Raw genomic sequence first — 14,524 nt, forward strand, 5'->3', positions numbered from 1 at the left:
ACTCCCTGTAGTGGAAAACTGAAGTGTGCTGTACATCCTTTGTTTCCAACTATTTCCGAGCTTTCTAATATTACTAGTAACACTCTCTTTGTGTAGGTTGACAACCGTTCAATTCTTTTGTGTCTTTGACGCTTTGTACATAATGTAAATTGTATATAGTGTTCTCGTGTATGTACCCATGTAAATAAACACTTTTAAAAAAAAAAAAAAAAAGTTGTGTGGTCGAGTGGTTAGAGCGCCGGGACTTGTCCCGTTGGGAGAGTTCCGGGTTCGAATCGCGGTAGATACTTTTTTTTTTTTTTTTTTCTAATTTTGCGCGTGTTTTTTTTTATTTTTAAGTGTAATCTTTGTTACTACTCATCCACTCGGAGTACTGCGCCTTACACAGTTTTTAATGTTTGCCCCACCTGTTGGGTCGACAAACCGGAAGAAAAAAAGATTACGGTAAGCCAAGTTAACGCCCTACTACAATCGTTTCATAATGTTCATTGAAAGGAAACCAAGATCAAGCGATGTTAACGCGCAAATACGAACGTTTCATAATTTTCATTAAAAGGACACGAAGATTACAGCATCGGTATGACTTTCTCACAAACGGGGTCGAAACAAGCATCCTTTCCCAGCAACTACAATTTTATGTGTTTTTAAATATACAACGCTCTGGCTACGACTCTTTTCAATAACAGGAGACTCCTATTTAGTAAAACTAGAAACCGCAGTTGTGACAATTAAAAAAATATATATATTCCCCGAAATATACACACACACACACAAAAAAAAAATAACAGCCGTGGATGCATTGATTGAGCGAAATCCTACAAGCAAGGCAGCAAGTCAAACGTCTGACAACGTCGTAAAACCGAAATAAAAAAGATTATACTTTTACTTGCATTGAATGTGATAAAAGTTTTATTTTTACTCTTTACATCTCGCTTTGGCAATCGTTTTGAAATATTAACAAATTACTTGTTGAATTTTAGTATGAATAGCAGACGATCACAACCGAATGCAAAAATGAGTCAGGCGTCGACATCGCAAACCATCTCTCAAATGCAAACGCCTAAAATGACTTTGGATCAACAAATGGAATTAATTAGAGCAATTGGAGAACGAAAACAACAAATTCTAGAGAAATTCAGCAGCACAGTTACCTGGCGAACGAAGAGACAGGCATGGGAAGATATTGTCAATGACATAAGCTTTCCGCGGAGTGCACGGCAGCTGCAGGAGGCATGGCGGAAGTTGGTAAAGAAAGCCAGAGACATGTATGCGCTCTTCCGAGCGCATGAACAACGAACTGGTGAGTCAGAACTACCCCCCCCCCCCCCCCAAGAATGTTATATAGCTCATAGGGCCTTGTCTACATTCATAGTGGGAGTGCAGTCAGGCAAAGTATAGAACTTGAACCTGCGATAAAGCAAATTTCACTAGGAAAAAAAAAAAAAAAAGAAAGAAAGCTCGGTAATACCAACAACCGTAGGATATAAAATCAAACACGCGCCGGAGTGAGTAAGAAGCCCATGCAAATTTAATTTGCTTATTACGATTCACCATAGGCACTCTAATATAGTAAAATATGTGGAGGGCTAGTACTAGGAAAAGATGTGTTGTGCCTACTGGGAGAAAGCTATAGTCGATGACAGGTCAAGAATGAAGGGAGAGAGAAAGGAGGGTGGGGAAAGGAATCAGGGGGCTCTGTAGAATAGACGAGGTTTCCCCCCGGGGGCTCTCTCTAGCTTGCTTTCTCCTCCCCACCTTTCATTTTCCTCTGCTTTCGCTCTTGACCTATCATCGACTGTTGTCTTTACACTTAGAACACGCCTCTGCCTTAACGCAACAGGTGCTGGCCCCAACCCGCACGTAGTGACGCCCATCTTCCAGGCTGTGCTGGACGTCATTGGGCAGGACTCGCCGAATTTGGGTGGCCTGGATGACGTCATTGTCGGCGACACCGAGACGTATGCAACTAGCGTTCATTCAATCTTCAGGAAAATCAAGCTGCTCACTGAGGCTCAGTTGCCAATATCTCTATTTTCAGTAATCGTTTCTGGATAAGTCCTGAATTTCTGGATGCACAGTGGAGCTTATCACCTGCAAAAGTGTTTAATTGGTATTTTCTATGTCATCTTCCTTGCTTTTTTTTCTTAACTCGAAAGGTAGCTGGAAAACAGCGGAAACAGAAAGCCATAAAATATGTATTTATCAGTTTGGGAACATGGTGGACATTAACTTTTTAATTCAACAAATAAGAAGCCCTTTTTTTTTTTTTTTCTGCGCAGTCGATGTAGCAAAAACCAGGAGAATTTGAAGTTGTGGAAAGCTTGCGAAAAGGACTGTTTGCACTTTTATAGTGTGTGAGTGCACATATATTGTAAAAAAGCAGAAAGAAGGACAGGCGATACACTCGTGAGTTATTTGAACAAAAAAATATCTTATTTCTTATTTCTACATGCTACTAAACAAAGAAATTACCTCCAGCCGTACATCGCCTAGTGATGATGTGAGTATAGTAAGGTAAAGTTCAGTAATATTTTCACACCGACCAAAATGTATTCGAGGTGAGGGTAGAGTGAAGGAACCGATTATTGACAGATGTTTCTCAAATGACACTGGCTTCACTATAAACAGGCGGCACAAAACTGCAACCGAGATAAGTCCTTACTACTTTTCCCAATACTGCGTAAACATACCTAACACAAAAATGGGCTGCTGGAAACTGTGAATTGTTTTAACAACGCAAAATGTGTGCCTTTTTCGCACTCGGCTAAAATCAGCATCCACATGGTTCTGTACAGTATTGGCTCTGCTGAAGTTCTGCTGCCACCGCACGAACGGGCTGCTAGGCAGGAGGCTGGTCAGCCCGGAAACCTTGGCCTTAGGGCAGACGAGCCCCTCCCTCCTCCAGGCATCCGACCAAGTCGCTGGTGCAGGACGGCTGCGCGTCGTTTCCAGCGGCGAAGTGAGGAACTGCAAGAGTGTAAAGCAGAGAACATTGAGCTTGACAAAGCAGCCGCTAAGAGGGCACTGGATGCCGCTGAAGCAGTAATCTCAGCCGCCGCGGCGGCAAAAAACTATTACGAGGAGGCTGCGATTGCGCAACGGATGGCTCGGGCGGAAAAGGCAGAGTTATTTAAGTTAAAAAAGCTCAAGCTCGAGCTAGAAATTAAGAAACTTGAAGCTTGAAACTTGAACATGACAACTAACAAAAAGCGTTTTTTCGTAGTGGCAGCCGTCAGGGCCGGCTATACACCCACAAGAGCTCTGGGCAAACTCCGGCCATGCGCCTCATCCACCCCCCCCCCCCCCCCACACCCCACCTTTTTATATACGCCCCCATTTGAAGCTTACTTTCTGAATGGCGTAGAAGTAAAAATTCTGTTGCAAATCAGCGCTGTGTCTGTGTGTTTCCTTTTACTGGTCCTTCGTCTTTAGCGCTGTTTTAACCCATTCAATCGTCCCCTATCTACTAGGTACGACATCACGTTGTAAGTAAACATGCAGTAGTGGCCGGTGATGGCCCAACAGGAGCGTTTTCTCAGGCGAGAACCACATTCTAAACACGAACGGCGATTGAGCATATGTGCCGAGAGAGTGAGGGAGAGAAGGAGACGAGAGGGATCGTCAGAACGCTGGGCTCCGATACGAATGATCAGTGGGTAGACTCAAAGCTATTTAGCTTTGAGCCTACCCACTGATCATTCGTATCAGAGTATGCCTTTGTCTCCACTGCGCCCGTCGAACGCGTTCGAATACGAAAGCCACCACACGCTTGACGTCGGCGTTCCGCGTTTTTAACGCGTTCGACGAGCATAATGGAGACAAAGGCAGCTAGCTTTGAGTCTACCAACTAATCATTCGTATCAGAGCTTGACGTTCTGACGACCGCTCTCGTCTCCTTCTCTCCCTCAGTTTCTCGGCGCATAGCGTCGTGTCGGGCACCGTGCTCATATAAATCAAAAAAAAAAAGTGAAAGCCGTTTACAAATCCCTGTAACGCCGAATTGGAGCGCAGCTCTTGAGGAGGAGGAGTGAAGGGTACTAAGGGTAGACCCCTCCCCCTTCTCCTCCTCCTCCCCTCATTCTGTAGTATGCTCGGGGGGGGGTCACGTGACCTCGGGGGGGGGGTGTCACGTGACTTCGGGAGGGGGTCACGTGACCTCGGGGAGGCGTGACCTGGGGGTCACCTCAAGGTCACGTGACCCCCAAGGTGACCCCCACGTGACCTTGGGGGTCACGTGACCTGAAGGGGTCACGTGACCTCGGGGGGTCACGTGACCTCAGAGGGGTCACGTGACCTCAGAGGGGTCACGTGACCTCAGAGGGGTCACGTGACCTGGGGGTCACGTGGGGGTCACCTTGGGGTCACGTGACCTTGAGATGACCTTGGAAGGGGTCACGTGACTTTGGGGAGGAGACCACGTGACCTCAGGGGGCACGTGACCTGAGAGGGGTCACGTGACCTTCAAAGGGTCACGTGGGGTCATCTTGGGGTCACGTGACCTTGAGATGACCTTGGGAGGGGTCACGTGACCTTGGGGGTCACGTGACCTTGGGATGACCTTGGTTACGCCGACGCCGACGGCGACGGCGACGCCAACGCCGACGGCGACGGCGACGCCAACGCCGACGGCGACGCCGCTCAAGCCGGGAACGGGCCCCTAAGAGCTGCGCTCTAAAAAAAGTTGAAAGGAGGGGCGTGGCGGCGCCCCCCGTTTCATGGCGCCTTGACCGCCCAGGTAGCCCACCCCTAGGGCCGGCGCTGGCAGCCAAACATAACTGTTAAATAAAAACACTGTGATATGATTTTAGAACTTTTTAGAGCGCAGCTCTTAGGGGCCCGTTCCCGGCTTGAGCGGCGTCGCCGTCGCCGTCGCCGTCGGCGTCGGCGTAACCAAGGTCATCCCAAGGTCACGTGACCCCCAAGGTCACGTGACCCCTCCCAAGGTCATCTCAAGGTCACGTGACCCCACGTGACCCCCTGAAGGTCACGTGACCCCTCGAGGTCACGTGACCCCTTCCAAGGTCATCTCAATGTCACGTGACCCCAAGATGACCCCACGTGACCCTTTGAAGGTCACGTGACCCCTCTGAGGTCACGTGACCCCCGAGGTCACGCGGTCGCCTCCCCAAGGTCACGTGACCCCTTCCAAGGTCATCTCAAGGTCACGTGACCCCACGTGACCCCCAGGTCACGTGACCCCTCTGAGGTCACGTGACCCCCCGAGGTCACGTGACCCCTCCAGGTCACGTGACCCCCAAGGTCACGTGGGGGTCACCTTTGGGGTCACGTGGCCTTGAGGTCACCTCCAGGTCACGCCTCCCCGAGGTCACGTGACCCCCTCCCCGAAGTCACGTGACACCCCCCCCGGAGCATATTAAAGAATGAGGGGAGGAGGAGGAGAAGGGGAGGGGTCTACCCTCCCCTCAGTACCCTTCACTCCTCCTCCTCAAGAGCTGCGCTCCAATTCGGCGTTACAGGGATTTGTAAACGGCTTTCACTTTTTTTAGAGCGCAGCTCTTAGGGGCCCGTTTCCGGCTTGAGCGGCGTCGGCGTCGCCGTCGGCGTCGGCGTCGGCGTCGGCGTCGGCGTAACCGCGCGGTGCATCATGGGAATTGTCCCATAATGCACCGCGCGAGCCCCCCACCGAGGTCACGTGACCTCGTGGGGGGCACGTGACCCCCCCCGAGGTCACGTGACCCCCCAATGACGTCATCGTCACTGATGACGTCACCAGCATCCACATCGTCATCATCATCATCACTGATGACGTCATCATCACTGATGACGTCACCGGCATCCACATCGTCATCGTCATCATCACTGATGACGTCACCGGCATCCACATCGTCATCGTCATCATCACTGATGACGTCACCGGCATCCGCATCGTCATCGTCCTCATCACTGATGACGTCATCAGTGACGTCACTGATGTCGTCAGCGGCATCCACATCGTCATCGTCATCGTCACTGATGACGTCACCGGCATCCGCATCGTCATCGTCATCATCACTGATGACGTCACCGGCATCAGCATCGTCATCGTCATCATCACTGATGACGTTACCGACATCCGCATCGTCATCGTCATCATCACTGATGACGTCATCAGCGACGTCACTGATGACGTCACCGACATTCGCATCGTCATCGTCATCATCACTGGTGAAGTCATCAGTGACGTCACTTATGACGTCATCGGTACCCGCATCGTCATCGTCACTGATGACGTCATCAGTGACGTCAGTGATGACATCATCGGCATTGGGGGTCACGTGACCCCCACCTGGTTAGTTTAACCCCCCCCCCCCCCCCAGTGCCCTTCCCTCCTCCTCCTCAAGAGCTGCGCTCTAATTCGGCGTTACAGGGAGTCGTAAGCAGCTTTCACTTTTTTTGGCAATGTGACATTGGTGTTATGTTTGATGCAGTATCTTGTAGTCTTTCAGTATGCAAATAAAAATACTGCTGTTTTTATTTATCCTCTTGTCACATTCCTACTGTTCTCTTTGAGACAACCTTAAATACATTATGCGAAAGAGGTACAGTTAACAAGTTCAAATAACAAAGATGAATCATTCACTTTAGAACATAATGTCTGCGAATGCCTCTCACGCAATATGGAATAAGTCTACTTACATTCACGAAAAAAACCGGGCCACAATAGCAGCTCGGGCTGCCACGCTGTCTGGCCGTATTGCTTCTATGGGATCGGTGGGAACCTCACTTGGCAGGGAAGTGCTGGGAAGGCTGCACGGAAACCATTTGGCGAGGTTGTGGAGGATGCAGCAGGCCACCACGATGTCGCAGCATCTCTTGGGTAGCATCCGGAGCTCAGCGTGCAGGCAGTTAAACCTTCTTTTCAGTTGGCCAATGGTCCTGCAAAAGTGGCCGGATGCTGCAGTATGTATAATGAACTACAGGGGCTTACATTTTAATTGGAGGGCACTTCTGATTGCTCCTCGCATCGTTGTATCAAAACAAAGGTAAATTTTGAAGAATGCACAAATGGCACCCCCTGCACTTTTGCACAAACATAGTGAATTTTTTTAAACCTATGCATAATTTGTTAGATATAAACTTGTTAGGCTGATTAGATTATCTTCAATATATGTGAAAAGAGTGTAAAATTATAATAATTGGACGCTAAAGAATGGTTTCTCTCAATCGCATTCTGCACCATAAATAACCAAAGATAATATTCGAGCTAAAAGCTACGTTGTAAAAAAAGCGGAAATGAATGTAACGTGCACTTTTTTAGTTGATATAGTTCACTTTTAGCCAATTTTAAGCGGGGAGCAAGGCAAAAGAATAAGACTAAATTATTTGAAGGCTTCATTTTTATTTAATTAGTGCCGTCATCAACTTTGTTTATGTATTTTTCACATTCATATTAGATGCACTTAGCTGTATTTTTGTCAGCATTCATCCTACCAAATGTCTGACGAATGCTTGAGGGTTTCTATGTGACTAAGATATAAATGATTTGAACCACTTAGATGGCGATAATGAACAAATCATGTTAATGTATGTGCTTACCTTTCCACGATACACCTGGTCGTGATGTGAGCTTTGTTGTATTCCTCCTCTGGCGATGACGAGGGCACCAGGAAGGGTGTCATGAGCCATGGCTCGCACGCATATCCGCTGTCGCCCAGCAGCAAGCCGTCGTAGGTTCCATTGGATAGCTTTACGGAAAGGGCGCTCTTCTTGAAGATCTTGGAGTCGTTTGCACTGCCAGGCCACCTTGCTAACACATGACGAATTTGGAATGCAGCGTCCACCACTAGCTGCACGTTGATGGAGTGGTAGCCATGGCGGTTGACGTACGCTTCTTCGTGGTCCGACGGTCCTTGAATCCGAATGTGCGTACCATCCACAGCACCCACAACGGAAGGAAAGCCCGCCACCTCAAAGAACTGCTGCTGCACTTCAGCCGCCTCAGCTTCATTTGGCCACCTGCATTGAAACATTTGTCGTCTGCTCTGGAATCTGTGCACTAAAATTATTGTCACATACACCCACTTTGTGAAGAGTTACAAGAAGCACTTTTTTTTTAATACGACCAATTACAGTTTCGAAATACCAAAGTATATACATTGTGTGGACTCCTTTTAAAAATAATAATTGTTGTGGTAGATCAAAAAATGCTTCATTCATCATTGTTCAAATTATCGAAAAGTACGAGCTCATAACACAGCGAGTACTTGTAAAGGAATGCATTTTCTAACATTGTAGAGAGGGAAGTACAACTGAGAAACTTTATATTGGCCAAAAGTTGTTCCTTCTGTTTTTTTTTTTTTCTTTTTTTAAATGGGAATTAAAACCTATTCATATTGGTGTTTGAAAGGGGAAAAATAACATTTTGTTTCTAGGGCTCTGGGATCGCCAATTTGTTTTATTATTTCCTCCAGGTATTACGACCGATTGCGAAAATATTAAGGGTTTACAATTATGAATGCTTCAACGCCTTCCACTTCGGTTATTATCGCTCTCGTCACTGATACACTAACCGCCGTATTCAGAAACCTCACTCAAACTACACTCAAACTGAAGGGCCCCTCCACTTCCTTGAGGAAGGCGCGAGGGCCGGCGCTGGCCAATCGCGAGGACGGATCCGCCGTCGCGATTGGCCAGCGCCGGCCTTGCGCCTTCCTCGAGGAACTGGAGGGGCCCTTCAGTTTGAGTGTAGTTTGAGTGAGGTTTCTGAATACGGCGGTAAAGGCTCGTTCGCACACTTGCAACCGAGTAGGACCTTCTGAGGCAAGACCGCGTTTTGAGCCTCTTGCGACGGCTTTGGAGCTGCTCCGCAGCAGCGCATCTGGTCCTACGCCATTGAAAGGGGCTTAGAAATCGGTCTTGTCTCACTCGGTCGTATACTTGGTCGCAAGTAGGTGAACCCGCCTTTACACTCGCTTGTGTGGGCAATCTTAAAGGGACACTGACAGGGTATTTATGCTGGCCGAGGTTTTTAGTTGTACGTGACATGTGAGAGCCCAACTGCTCAGAAAAGAATTTGTGACTCGGAATTCGGTTTCTTTCCACCCGAAAACCGCCGATCGAGAACTGGACTGTTCGAGTCGCGCTCACTCTCTTCAGCGCGAAACACGTGTACGACGAAACCGTCCAATCCGACGTGCGAGCTGCCGGAATGACCTTCGGCAAACGTTGAAAACCCTCGCCTCCGAGCGTCATATTGCCTGATCGGACGTCAGATCGGACGGTTTCGTCGTACATGGGTTTCGCGCTCTCTCCGCGGTCACATGCCGTTTTCTGTAGTTTAGACACAACCACCAGATATGATCAAAGTCGTGGGTCATCGAAGGCACACACTGAATATTAAAAATAGAAAAGACATATGAAACGCATTTTTTGTGTCTTGTAAACAACAACATTTACATTGACATAAAAAAAAAAAGTTGCACAGCCATTCAGTTGCATTGCCGTCTAGTTTAAACTAGGGAGCCTTCAAAAAGGCTCCCTTGTTTGAACCAGATGGCTGTGCATCTAGCCATCTCGTTTGTACGAGATGGCTAGATGCACAGCGAGAAATATAGAGGAGGAGAGAGTTGACTTACGCCGAACCTCTCCTCCTCTGCATTTCTTCTTCCTCCCCAGTTCGGTTTCGGTTTCGAGCAATTGTTTTTTTTTTTTTACTTAAAAATATACGTGATGCTGTAGCAAAATATTGATTGTGTAGTATTCTGACACCATCAAGAATCGCCTGGCAAAGCAAAAAAATATTCTTCAAGTGTGTCACTTTGACACCACTGAACACATAATCCTCCATCAAGTTAGCTGGCATGACATCAAATGAACAGCTAAATCAAGGACTTTATTATAGCCCGGTTAAACGCCACAAAGGGTATAAATATGTTGCCACTTACCGTATTAACCTCTCTGCACGACGCGCTAGTGCTGCAGTCACCTTCCTGACTATCCGCGATGCAGTGGATACGTGGACGTGCACGTAGTCGCCAGCCGTGATGAGAAAGTTCCCGGTAGCGAAAAACCGAAGCGCAACAATCACCTGCAGCTCCGTAGAAACGACTTGACTGCGGCGCGTCTGTGGTTCCAGGTCTGGCCGAAGAAGCTCGACCAGATACATGATGCCGTCGTAACCGAAGCGGAATCGCTGCTGCAGCTCGAACTCGTCGAACACGTCGAGAGGATTAAGGCGCTCTCGGAATACGCGTTCCCTGCCTAGCATCAGAATGCCATACTGCCGATACATCCGTTCTCGCCGAACAAGGCGTCTCGACCTAGATGACATGTCTCTATGTAGGCACACACAGACAGAGAGCGTTGACAAGTCCGTCAATCAGTCGTAGTCAGTCCGTCGGTCGGTCGGTGAGTATGTCGGTGGAACGGTTTAGCAATCGGTCAAGAAACGGTTGAAAGAAATGCAGGTGCGGCAGAACCGAAAATGGCGCAAAACACGCAACAGGTAGGGTAGCCAGACGTTTTGGGACGCAAAAGTAGTCTCTGCGTTTAGAACTATTAAAATAGATGTTGAGCAAGAAACAAAGACTCAGACATAGCAAGGACGGTTTGTAAAAATTATCACAAACAAAAAACACAAAAAAACGCGCAAAATAAAAAAAAAAACTTTTCGCCGGATTTGAACCCGGAACTTTTTCAACGCGACGACCAGTCCCGGCGTTCTAACCGCTCGACTACGCGGCCGATGGTGCGAACCTTGCTGGCACATATATATAAATACACAACCACCGCTTTTGTTTAGCGTGATTTTTTCTTTATTTTGCTTTATATTTACGTTCCCTGACCGTAACTTTACCTGCCGCTCCTAACGTATGATGGGGCGGTCAATTGGACCTCAGTTGAAAGCCTGTGCAGTCAGTTTCTGCGAGCGAAATTATACTTTTGTACTCGAAGCGACACGGATTTCTCCGCCATTAGGAAGGGACGCTAGGTACTTTCTTGTCCCCATGGAGCTGGTCACGTGACAGAAATATCCCTCCTGGCCGCAGCCGCGGCCGCAGCCGCAAGATGAGCAAACCGGCCCAGGGATCCTGGGTTCAATCCCCAGCCCTGCCCGCTTTGATCTTGATGAGCATCGTACCGGCGTGCGGTCGTGAATCGCTACTGCGTGGTGCACGTTAAAGACCGCAGGCTAGCGGGTGTACTGCACTGGCTAGATTTCGCATCTACAGCTGGGAGACAAGTCGCTCGTTGCGGCAGACTACGTTCGAGACTGCATAAATATACACACACCCCAATTTTTCGTTAATACTCTCTCAAGACGAATTCAAGCATGGTGCCCCAACTGGTGCCCTATGAGTGCAAGCATGTGCACCTTGAGCATGAACATAGCTTTGGAAAAGTTTTAATTTCACGGACTTCTCTGCACGAGCAGAGGAATGGCGGTGGCCAGTTTCCATCTGTCAAGCATGGCGCTCGTGCAGAACAAGCATTCTTCAAGGCGACATGTACGTAATTATGTTTCGTGCCCCTTTCAGAGTCCCTCGTAGAAGCTCTCGCTTTCGAATCTGACGAACGTTCGCGCGCTGAGCTGTGACTCTGCAAACATATGAATGATGTATCGATCACATTCCAGCAAAAGGAAGAGGACTTACAATTTTCGTGTTTATTTTCCCCTTATTAACGCTGTCATTAGCACCATACTTCTAGCAAAATGAGCAGCGAATCGAGCATAGAATTAAGAATCGTCTATTATTTATTTGGTGCCTACATCACCCGGTGGGCATCACATTAGGGGGACGGAAACAATTATACAAAAGCTAACGTATAGCGGAACAAACAACAAAAAATACCAAATCATCCAGGAGAAACATGCTCATATATACTTCAATAATATGAGAACACGATCAACAGCAAACACAGGCCGAGCAAAGTAAACCGTAAAAATAAACTACAATAATCTGATTTCATCAAAAAAGCATTGAAAGTTATGATCCTTTACCAGTAAGTCGGGCAGCACGTTCCGGTCACTAAATTTTTGGGGGTCGGGAAGGGGGGGGGGGGGGGAGGTGAAATAAATATTTCAAAAACCCCAGTACGTGTGAAAAATTCTCAGATCTTTTTCTTATTGCCAGTCTGACGCGAAACATAATTAGGTGCCACTATGTATCTTGATTTATCTATCCCGATGCTAAAGTAATATAGATTATGCATCAACTTCGGACGGAGAAACTTTCGTCGTATTTGTGAAGGTATCCATCCGAGTTTGAGATTTGAGATACATTATCGTGAAAATTACAGTTATTTAGCACCTATCTCGCAGCCTCATTTTGAATTCTTCCGATTTTGTTTATAATTATTTGCATGTGCGGGTCCCAAATAATACAGGCATGGTCCGTAATCGGGAGGACGTAATAAATTTAGAAGGTTTCTTTCAAGTGAGCCAAAACGTTTCTGAAGTTGCGACGCATAATGTGCGGCATGTCGCTAGCCTTAGAGCACAATTACTTCACGTGATTATTTCATCTGAAATCATCGGCTAAGGGAACCCTGAGATAGGTTGCCTTAGTACTAATTTTTAAAGGGTGATTGTTTAGGTTGAAAACAGCAGGGACCGTTTTACGTTTTCTAGTGAGTCGAACATGAACATGTTTGGATACATTAAAATACATCTTCCATTTATCACACCACTTTGTAGGTCTTGAGCGTCGTCGTCACCGGACATTTTGCTGTAGAAAACGCAGTCGTCAACATGCAACCTGATACACGATGGAATTGCATGTGTGATACAATTATTAAAGATTAGAACAAGGAGAGAGCCTAAAATTAATTGAAATTTCTTTTAGTATCATGCAGCGCATCAGCAATGACAAAGGGCCACTGCGTGTCTGCATTGTCGGAGGCGGATCGAGCGGCATCCTCGCTGCACGTCAGATGCTTGACGAGGGCTTCGAGCCAGTCATCTACGAGCTGTCGTCCAGTCTGGGTGGCCTGTGGGCCTACCGCGGCGACAGCCAGGAAGGCCTACCGTCCGTCATGTGGTCTACCGTCATAAATAGCAGCAAGGAACTGGGCGCATTCAGGCACGTACTTTAGAATACTTTTGACCGTCTTGGGAGGCAGGTTTCCCCCAAAGTCAATGGACCCTGGCAAAGCAGCACCCTTGCCTTCTTTACCTCCTAGCTGGAAAAAAAAATACTAACTTTCAGATGAACCAACCTCGCAATGTGATTGGCTGATCTGTTTCAGTTCCCATGACAATCGCCATCTTGGTCCCTTAAATCTTCGAAGCTTCTAAAGGGTTGTTTAGATCCAGTGGCGACCGCTATGGATCATCATCGTACTGAAAGAGATCCTCGTCACTATAAGAGACTGTGCTTACAATCAAATTACCAATCATGCATATCTCTACAAATCTCTTAAAACGGTTTTGTTCCTCTTGGATATTCTGAGACAAAGAAATTAGTTTTCAATGCCGTCAAGCACCTACACCAAATCTCGTGGTGGTGGGAAGGTACGCGCTTGTCGCACATCTTCGCACCGCCACGAGATGCGGCGTTGCACGTCATGGCGGCGCCGCATCTTGGTACTCGAGGGTACCTCGATAAAGCAAGCTGTCACCTGGAATAGACCTTTTGCTAAATTGCTCAACCACTAAAAAGCATGCTGCGAGTGTAGGTACACGCGCTGCACGCGCTGACTTTAGCAGTAGTAACTCTTCTAAAGGAAATGCTTAAAACAAATTGCGTCTGGCACACGGGTTTATCAACACTTTATTTCGGTGCTTTGCTTTGAATGTTTTATATTTGAATGCAAGTGCGTGTGGCGCGCGTACATACATTCCCAGCATTATCCTTGATGCTTGGGTAATTTAGCAATAGGTCTACTGAGATCAGCTAACAAAGAATTGAGAGGTGATACAGAAATTATACTACATGAATAAAAATGGCAACAATACGGGGAGCTTGGCACTACTTTCCAAAGATTCAGGGAATTTAGTTTAGTATACAACGCTGTCAAAGTTACTGTCGTGAGCGCGTGGCTTCATCCATGGTTTTGCTTGCGAGAGAACGCGTGAAATGATCGACGAGATTAAACCCCATTCACAAGCTAGCAACTTGGACGGCAGCGTCGTACACTAAGTATGAGAGAGAGTAAAATCCTACTTAATCAAGGGAAAGCAACAATAGGAAATGATGAACCAGCATGCTCGTAGATATATCTTTGACAGGCACACACTCAACCCAGCATTCCCGTGGGGTTCGTGCAGGAGAGACGGCTGTCTCCGAGAAGTCCCAAGCCTACGGTCTCCCGGAGACAGCCGTCTCCTCTGCCTTGGAAAATCAGGTATCCCGGATTGCCGGTGATAGCCCTCTCCCTCCGTGCAGCGTGAAAGCGGGAGGGACAGCGGGATGCGCGTGCGTTCTCTCAGTGAGGGTTTCCAACATGATTCGGCGCTGAAAGCGCGCTATCTAAAATGCAAAAGAGCGATGTAAGATGTATTTCCCCAGTAGAGTATCTGGGCTCTGCGTCTCATGAGATTGCGTGAAGCGCATTGAAGTCTTAGTGCTCTTGAATTGAGGTA

At 47.5% G+C, this 14,524-nt stretch overlaps 2 protein-coding genes across 2 annotated transcripts in view; one reads left to right on the forward strand and one right to left on the reverse strand.

Moving 5' to 3' along the window:
* Positions 1 to 2,506: 2,506 nt before the first annotated feature.
* LOC115332002 (putative nuclease HARBI1) lies at positions 2,507 to 10,231 on the reverse strand. Its single transcript, XM_042287797.1, has 4 exons — positions 9,926 to 10,231; positions 7,537 to 8,021; positions 6,637 to 6,876; positions 2,507 to 2,967 (listed from the first exon to the last, which is right to left on the reverse strand). Exons 1-3 carry the CDS (start codon positions 10,229 to 10,231, stop codon positions 6,639 to 6,641), a joined length of 1,029 nt encoding a protein of 342 aa, XP_042143731.1. The 3' UTR covers positions 2,507 to 2,967; positions 6,637 to 6,638.
* Positions 10,232 to 12,873: 2,642 nt separating this feature from the next.
* Positions 12,874 to 14,524, forward strand: part of LOC115330892 (flavin-containing monooxygenase 5-like) — a 57,866-nt gene continuing 56,215 nt past the window's right edge. The window contains exon 1 of the mRNA XM_040212720.1: positions 12,874 to 13,022. Coding sequence (XP_040068654.1) covers positions 12,874 to 13,022 — 149 coding nt within the window. The remainder of the gene's footprint in view (positions 13,023 to 14,524) is intronic.

The sequence above is a fragment of the Ixodes scapularis genome, unplaced genomic scaffold, assembly GCF_016920785.2.
Source record: "Ixodes scapularis isolate PalLabHiFi unplaced genomic scaffold, ASM1692078v2 ptg000323l_1__unscaffolded, whole genome shotgun sequence".
Lineage (NCBI taxonomy): Eukaryota > Metazoa > Arthropoda > Arachnida > Ixodida > Ixodidae > Ixodes > Ixodes scapularis.

What these genes read in the sequence shown, in the direction of transcription:
- LOC115332002 (XM_042287797.1), bottom strand. Translation starts at nt 10,231, where the DNA reads ATGTATCGGCAGTATGGCATTCTGATGCTAGGCAGGGAACGCGTATTC. An exon ending in CATCGCGGATAGTCAGGAAG is followed by an intron (nt 8,022 to 9,925) that starts GTGACTGCAGCA and finishes CTCTTCACAAAG; the next exon opens with TGGGTGTATGTGACAATAAT. An exon ending in ACCAGGTGTATCGTGGAAAG is followed by an intron (nt 6,877 to 7,536) that starts GTAAGCACATAC and finishes CCACTTTTGCAG; the next exon opens with GACCATTGGCCAACTGAAAA.